General features: G+C 32.7%; 1 protein-coding gene across 2 annotated transcripts in view; it reads left to right on the top strand.

Annotated features, from left to right (window-relative positions):
• The window catches only part of LOC143253187 (glutamate receptor 1-like), a 114357-nt gene extending 111506 nt beyond the window's left edge, over positions 1–2851 (top strand). For both annotated transcript variants that reach the window (XM_076506608.1, XM_076506609.1), the window contains exon 16: positions 773–2851. In XM_076506608.1, the coding sequence (XP_076362723.1) occupies positions 773–856 (84 nt within the window). In that variant the 3' untranslated portion in view covers positions 857–2851. The remainder of the gene's footprint in view (positions 1–772) is intronic.
• Positions 2852–8051: the final 5200 nt, after the last annotated feature.

Consider the following 8051-nt stretch of genomic DNA (forward strand, 5'->3'; position numbering starts at 1 on the left):
TCTTAGTTCCTGAATTATGCTGAATTATCTTAATTAAGAACAGAATGTATTAATGGACAGAAATTTGCTTAATTATGTTGTTAAAGTACAGCGGTAGGGAATACATTTTAATAAATAATTAAAAGGAGCTTTGTACTTCCCACACTAAAATAAGTTGAATGCAACCCAAGGCCAAGATATTTTTATTCCAGCATCAGTGTCTCCTGTAACACGTTACATATATTGTATTCAAGACTCATGGTTGATACCCGTTGCTGAAAATATGATTTTTCTACAAAACCATATTCAATATACACTCTCGTTGTTGCTTTAACATGGGTTTTATAATTAAGGATTTTAGTGTTGTAAGTCTGTAAACTGAGTCATCAAAGGACTTAAGAAGGCACTCTATAAGAGAAATGATTAGATTTGTTTAAAATAGATAAAAATGCACGCTTGAAAGATATAGGCTCGAACCAAGCTTATTTGTTCAAAAATAAAATGTACACTTTTATTTTAAATATTATTGTATTGCAATAACTCTGTTTTTTTTTAATATGACTTAATTTACAAAGACAGATTACTGCGTAGTTTACAACGATTTTTAAAAATTTCCTTTTCCGAAAATGTTTCCAGATTTGTTGTTATCAATTTAACTTTGTCTAGGTTTTAAAAGTGATGCGTCCATAGATATAGCACTCATATATTACCTTTACCTCTGTCACATTATCATTGTATTATCTAATTTGGCAAAAAAAAAAGTCGGTCATCCTTGTTTTTCTTTTTCTCTTAGTTTTATACGCCTGCGCCGTCTCAACTGATCACTGTTGATGGGATGGCAGATAACATCAACCAAAATACACATACTCAGGTGTGAGGATAACTAGTTATGTCACCTGGCTAGAAGATGGTTATTTTCAGCGATAACAGAAATTCAAGAACGTAAACCTTTTAGACGATCGAAAATTTACATGAAATAATGAAGTTTGTGAAAGGTTATTTTAGATTAATAAGAAGTGAATGAAATGTTTTACAACAACTCACATAGTACGTAAAAACATTTTGTCGCATCTTAAAAGTCGGATATGGAGAATTCGAAAAATTTAAATAAAGAAAAATCTAATTATTGGGGTAACCAACATGTTCTTGAAAATTTATGGTCTTCTTTAAGGATTTTATTCCCTTTTTCTCCTTATTCAATAAAAATAAGTAGAATTTTCATGTATTTATTCCATATACTTTTAGAAAGATACATTGTCTTGTAGACAATAAGAAAGTAATGGTTGCTGTCCATCTTTCTCATTTCTCTTTCTTTTGTGTGTCTGGTTTAAATGTCGTAAAAAGCTAACGTTTCTGCTCAACACTTCTTAACTGGGCAACTAATAAAAGACGTGTATTCTAGGTTTCAAAGTGATTATTTACAATCTATAATCTAACAACGGTGCATTATTCTACCGTACAAATTGTACCTCTTTCACATCTAACACATATCAACTTTATATGTATAAAATTAAAAATAAAATATATGGTCTAAAACAGTGAAAATTCTTTGGATGCCGATATCGTAGAGAGAAATGTATATGCAAATTATTAAATTTCTTTCGAACGTACTATCGTAATCTTTGCTTTTGGCGTATTCTGCATGTAGGTCCACACAAAAGATAACGTACTATTGAGTTAAAATTTGTGCTGCTTATTTTGCAAGTGTAGAGCAACAAAATACTGTTGTGAATATAAGATAATACAAAAGTATTATTCTCTTTTACTGCTTTTTTTATTTCAAAAACTAAATCTCAAGACTTGCACTCGGGACAATAGTTAACAGGTAATCATCCTATTCAGTGATGTCGAGAAAACCCACTTGTAGAGAAATATATAAGCAAAAAACAGTGTATTCCGACACTGTTACACAATCCCTTCCAAACATGTGGTCAGCTTCCGGTCAGTTACCTCTTTCTTTCTTTGTGAACCTGGCGATGACCTAGAAGGTTGAAACGTTGTTTGCTGTTCTACGTAAAATATTTTCTCAATCCAAACGAGCCGTTTTTGCTTATATAATCATCCTATTGTCTTTGACCATTGCTCTGTATGTGCAAACACTCGGTTTTTAGTCCGTTGTGATATCACTGTGCCACTAAGAGACAGGGCAAATACTCTTTGCAAACTTAATAAGATAAATAAGAATTTTAGATCCTCTTGTGTAAATGAAATTGTAGCCATAATTTCTTTCAAATATAGTTTTGAAACTAGCTTAGTTAGTCTATGATATTTGTCAATTTTTTTGTATTTCTAAGCATGACTTACTCTTTCGTTTGTGGAATTTTTTGTAAATGTAACTCTAAGATCATCACACTTCAATCTCGAACTAACCTGTTTACCTGTGTTATGTTTTGTTCTGTGACATAAATTGTTCAAAATATTCAGTGTTGAAAGGAAACTTGTTTTAATGTGTTAATGAAATTAACACTCAATAAATGATATGTTAAACCACATAAAAAAGGTTAAAGAAGTATTGAAGTAGTTAAATATTAACATCAAAATAAATAAATTTACAAACATAAGACTTTCACCATAAATTGTCAGTTCTATTAATAAGTGGTTCGATCTTTTAGAACTGAATTTAATGAAAAACGTTTCTGATTTATAAGATGTAAAACAAAAACGAACATCAGTGCTACATGTAAATAAACATTATCACTCGTTTAATGCTCAGGAGGCTTGCATTATTATGTACAGTGGAACGTTCTTTTTGCAAATTTCCTAGTGTTTTAAACTTTCCAAAGTATTTTTCATTATTCCTTTAAGTATATCAAATTATGAAATTTCAAAATTTATTGCAACGAGTTAAATACAATAGAGTAGTAAGTTTAGTCTCTGTATTTATAAAACTGAATAAAACAATTGTCATCTGATTGTTTATTACAATAGCGCTTTTACCTGAGTGATTTATTTTGGATTTACAAATTAATTTGTTCTTTTCTCTACACAAAAGTTGAATTGTCTGTCTAGTTTATATAAAACAAACGAATACTGATTCCTTTTGAAGTTTAATAATTAAATCATTTAAATATTAAATTTTTAAAAACACATTTCCTGTATTTAAAAATATTTATACATAAAAGTAATTTCTTACGTAATTTTTACCTGACACGTTATTGTTAACATTATTTATTCGTACTTGATGTCATTAAGGTAAAATAACACTTAAAGGCAATAAAATAGGGTTAAAATTAATTGACAACAAAGAGATTCTCCAGTTATTACAACAATTTGAAAGATACTTAAAAAAACTTTAAATAACTTTTTAATACTTCCTCCAAAACATCATAACTACAGGCTTCCATGAAGTGTTCTTTGCTATGCGATGTTTAGAAAAGGATTAACAAACACGCGGGTAAAACTAGAGGAAGATAATTTGTTTGGTGGTTTATGAAGCTTGAGCAAGGCTACACGATTGCTACTTAGGCTAGCTGTCTAATGTTTCCAGTAATAGACTAGAAACGACACACCTAATCAATTACACCCATCATCAACCCTCCAACCGAGATATTCTAATCGAATAGTGGGAGTCGATTGTTAATCTTATAGCACAGCAACGGCTAAAAGTGCGAAATGCAGTTTTGTTTCTTTTTTTGGTGGTATCAGAGTAAATCAAACAACTTCTGTTCCACAGTAAAAAATAAGACAACTCTTCCTCATAATTCTTAGTGTGGTAGTTTTATCAACCAAACTGTTCACTCAATTAACATTCTGAAAAATATTCGAGGTGATTTTTTTTTGTAAATATCAGAGTCACTACAAGCAGGATATCATTTAAAAGAAACAACTATTCTTTAATACAGACTTGTAATCTTCATCCTAAAAATAAATAATCATCATGGTGACAAGATCATAAAATGAAAAATTTCGTAGAAATGTTCCAGTATTGAAACATTAGAAAATATCACTAAAGTATAGAGTTTACTAGGAAATTTAACGGCCCTATTGTAAATATTTGATACTCATTAGCTTATTTTGCTATTATATAATTTACTTTACGAAAATTAATTATATATAACTCATTAAAGTTCGATGATATCTTTCACAACCATCAAATACTGATATTTGTATTCAGTACTATGTTACACGTGAGATAAAGTATAAGGAATTGATATTTATATTGTGGTTTTAAATTTAGATATAACATATAGGATAAGCCATTATTAAGTCAAATAATTCAAAATACAGAGAAAGAGCAATTTAGTTAGAAACCAAATTAACATTAAATTTTGTTATTTTTGTGATGAATTCAATATACATCTCGGTTTGGTGTGGTTTGATTTTCGAGCAAAGCTACGAGAGCTATGTGCGCTAGCCGTCCCTAATTCAGCAGTGTAAGACTAAGGGGAAGGTAGGTAGTCATCACCACTCATTGCCAGCTCTTGGGCTACTCTTTTACCAACGAATAGTGCGACTGACCGTCACTTGTAACGCTCTCACAGCTGAAAGGGTGAACATATTTGGTGTAACGGAAATTCGAACTCGCGACCCTCGGATTACGAGTCGAGTGCCTTAACCACCTAGCCATACGAGGCCATATGCATCTCGCTATTGACTTCAAATACAACATTAACCCAATAACAAAGGTAAAAGTGTATACAGAATGAAAGGAAATTATAAACCGAATTATACTTTAGAAGACATTTCATTAAATAACTATGCTTATGTAATAAAGAAAGGTATATGAATAACTTACGAATATATGATTTTCAGTAAATTGGTGTGTTTAAAAAATTAGTTAAATAAACACATATAAAATTGTAAGTGTGTTCAAGAATTTGTGTAAACTTTCAACATTGTAACCTTCTTTTATTTATATACTTGCATGATTATTTTGCTGATTCTTCTGGGGATATTTATTTTTATAATCATTTATTGTAAATATATTTAGTTCCTTATTGACTAATACATTTTTTTTTTAGGTTAAGCACAAAGCAACTCAATGGATTAGATGTTTTTTGCCCATCACAGACGTTGTGAGTCCGCAGATATGCCGCTGTGCCACTGGAGGGCGTTAATATATTCAGAATGCTGTTCGTATTAAAAACTTGTTATTGATGTTTAAGTCTTACAAAAATCTTATAGTTTTATCATATCTTGAAGACTAATTTTTGCCACAATATTTGCAGAAGTTTTAGCAGTATTTTTCATTGTTTGACTACAGAATCAGTTTTTTTAAGTACAGAATATGAATGACATTTGAATTAGGTGACATACTCTACTTTTTGTTTGTGCCTTTATTCTTGTTAAAGTCTCAGAAAGAAAAACATTTGTTTTAAATTTAATAAAGCAATGGAACTTAAATAAAACGATGTTTCATTTTTTTCTTGCAAAATGTTGATTTAACACATTTTCTTTCCAGATTTGTGAGGTTAATAAACGTTTGATGTAGTGGTTTCCACTTATTACAAAACATTTTAACCTCTCTTAGAAGCCCCCCGCTAGTACAGCGGTATGTCTCCGGATTTACAACGCTACAATCAGGGGTTTGATTCCCCTTGGTGGACTGAGCAGATAGCCCTCGAGTAGCTTTGTGCGAAATTTCAAAAACAAACAAATATTTCACCTTTTTGGGAATGAAAAGAATAAATGTTTGATTATTTCATCATTTCTAACAGGTGGTAACCGTTGCTAATAATGACAAATTCATAAACACGAGAACTAAAAAATAATTTTGTAGAAAAAATCACTGAAGGTTTTTCATTAGAGGAAAGGCGACAACTCATTGTTGTAGCCATTCCTAAGAGAACTTTATGCAGTTGTCATTATTGTAATTATTATAAAATGATGTCACTGTTATGCAAATCAAGCACCTAATGATTAACAATACAGTTTGAAATTTAAATATCCGGTCATTCAGACTATGCAATATGGATATAATTTTCTCGAACAATCTTCTTTCTTGTAATAAAGAAGCTAGTCAAAACGTCTGAAGTGTATCAAGACTGAATCTCAAAGAAGACAAAGAAGTTCAATTTTTAGCAAGTTTTCAACTAAATATAGGGTGTTCCGAAAGTCATTGTGCAGTTTTGTAATCATATTTTAGATTTTGATTTGTTAGTTAGTTTCGGAATTTCGCATAAAGTTACTCGAGGGCTATCTGTGCTAGCCGTCCCTAATTTAACAGTGTAAGACTAGAGGGAAGGCAGCTAGTCATCACCACCCACCGCCAACTCTTGGGCTACTCTTTTTACCAACGAAAACTGGGATTGACCGTAACATTATAACGCTGTTTGGCGCGACTCGGGCGCGAACCCGCGACCCTCAGATTACGAAGCACACGCCTTAACGCGCTATCACGTATTCCTAGAAGGTGGTAAATACACAGATGTGGTGCGACAACGATTTGCTGAAAAATTCCCAGATACACCTGTTCCACATCTCAATGCAGTTCGTAATCTTATTGATAACTTTCGGGAAACAGGATTTGTGGATGATGCCAAACGCTGTGGAAGGCCAGCAAAGGTATTAGAGGAGAAACTGTTGGATATTTCTGACAGTGTGATGAAGAGTCCATCAAAATCATTACGAAAGTTAGCTCAACAGCATGATATTGGTCTTGGAACTGCTCCTAAGGCCGTCAGAAAGAATTTAAGCTCTTCCCATATAAAATAATGGCGGTACAAAAACTGGAAGCAACTGATAATGTAAAACGAATATGCTATTGCAGATGGTTTAACCGATTTATCGAAGAGAATACAGCTAATGTATTAGATGTAACCTTTTTCACCGACAAAGCATCGTTCCATCTCTCGGGTTACGTTAATTCACAAAATTCAAGATTGTGGTCATCCGATAATCCTTACAGTTTGCATGAAACATCCCTACATGATTTCAAGGTTGGTGTGTGGGTTGTGATTTTCAAACGTCGAATTGTTGGCCCTATTTTCTTTATGAACACAATAATCAGCGAGCGCTATTGATTCGGAGATTCTTCAATTCTTCATCGGTCAGATGAAAAGTGATGAAATCAATTACTCATGGATTCAACAGGATGTTGCTACTGCCCACACATCTCACAGATCTATGCAGTTATTAAAGAAATGTTTTGGAGACCGCATTATTTCCAACGACGTGTGGCCCCCACGCTCACCAGATCTTAATCCACCAGACATTTATCTATGGGGAGCAAGCAGCAAAATCTACAGTGTATCGAGATCGTCTGCGCACGCTGGATGACTTGAGAGCAGTGATAACAACATTCATTCAGTCTATTTCAAGCCAGCAACTGATAGCGGTGTTTAGAAACAAAATAAGAAGGACCCAAGCCTGTATTGATGCCAAGGGGGGTCACTTTCAACATTGTTTATAATTGTCATTCATATTTACCTCTTGTATTCTATATTGAAACATGTCTGTTAATAAATATATAAGTGCACAGTGACTTTCCGAACACCCTGTATAGAACAGAGAACAGTAGTAGACTCTTGGAAATTTTGGTTTCCTTAACACATTATAGCTCGAGGGAACTAATATTTTGGTCAAATTGTAATGCTTTAAGGATGATAGGTGTCCTTTACAGAATGTAAAATGTCTGCAAACTAATGGTTTAGTTGCTCATATATCTGGACAAGACAAACCATCGTTCACAGTAAAAGTAGAAGACCGCTATATGTCAATTCTGATTGTCTGCAATCTGAAGTATTTGTTTGGAAACTGAATTATATTTTTGCATCCACAAGTGAGCATTTTGATGTTCAAGGTGTTTGATACAGACCTTACAAAGCCGGAAGCAATTTCAGATGCCAAATGATGCGCAATTCTCTTATGTGTGGGCACAGAATAACTCAATTGCCGTAATGTTAAGAACGTTTCAATAAGTTTGTCAAAATGTGGGGAAATATTGTTTTTAGAAATGCATTGCGCTTCTACTATGCAGATAAATAACAGACATATACCTATTTGGAAAGAGTCTAAAACCAGGTCGAACGTTCGTTTATTACAGGAATGCGAAGTGATGTTGGAAGTATGCTTGAGCAACACTGGTGTATATATTCACCTCTACGATCTTTGAAATGGTGCAAGTAAAGCTA

This window comes from Tachypleus tridentatus, chromosome 6 (assembly GCF_004210375.1).
Source record: "Tachypleus tridentatus isolate NWPU-2018 chromosome 6, ASM421037v1, whole genome shotgun sequence".
Classification (NCBI taxonomy): domain Eukaryota; kingdom Metazoa; phylum Arthropoda; class Merostomata; order Xiphosura; family Limulidae; genus Tachypleus; species Tachypleus tridentatus.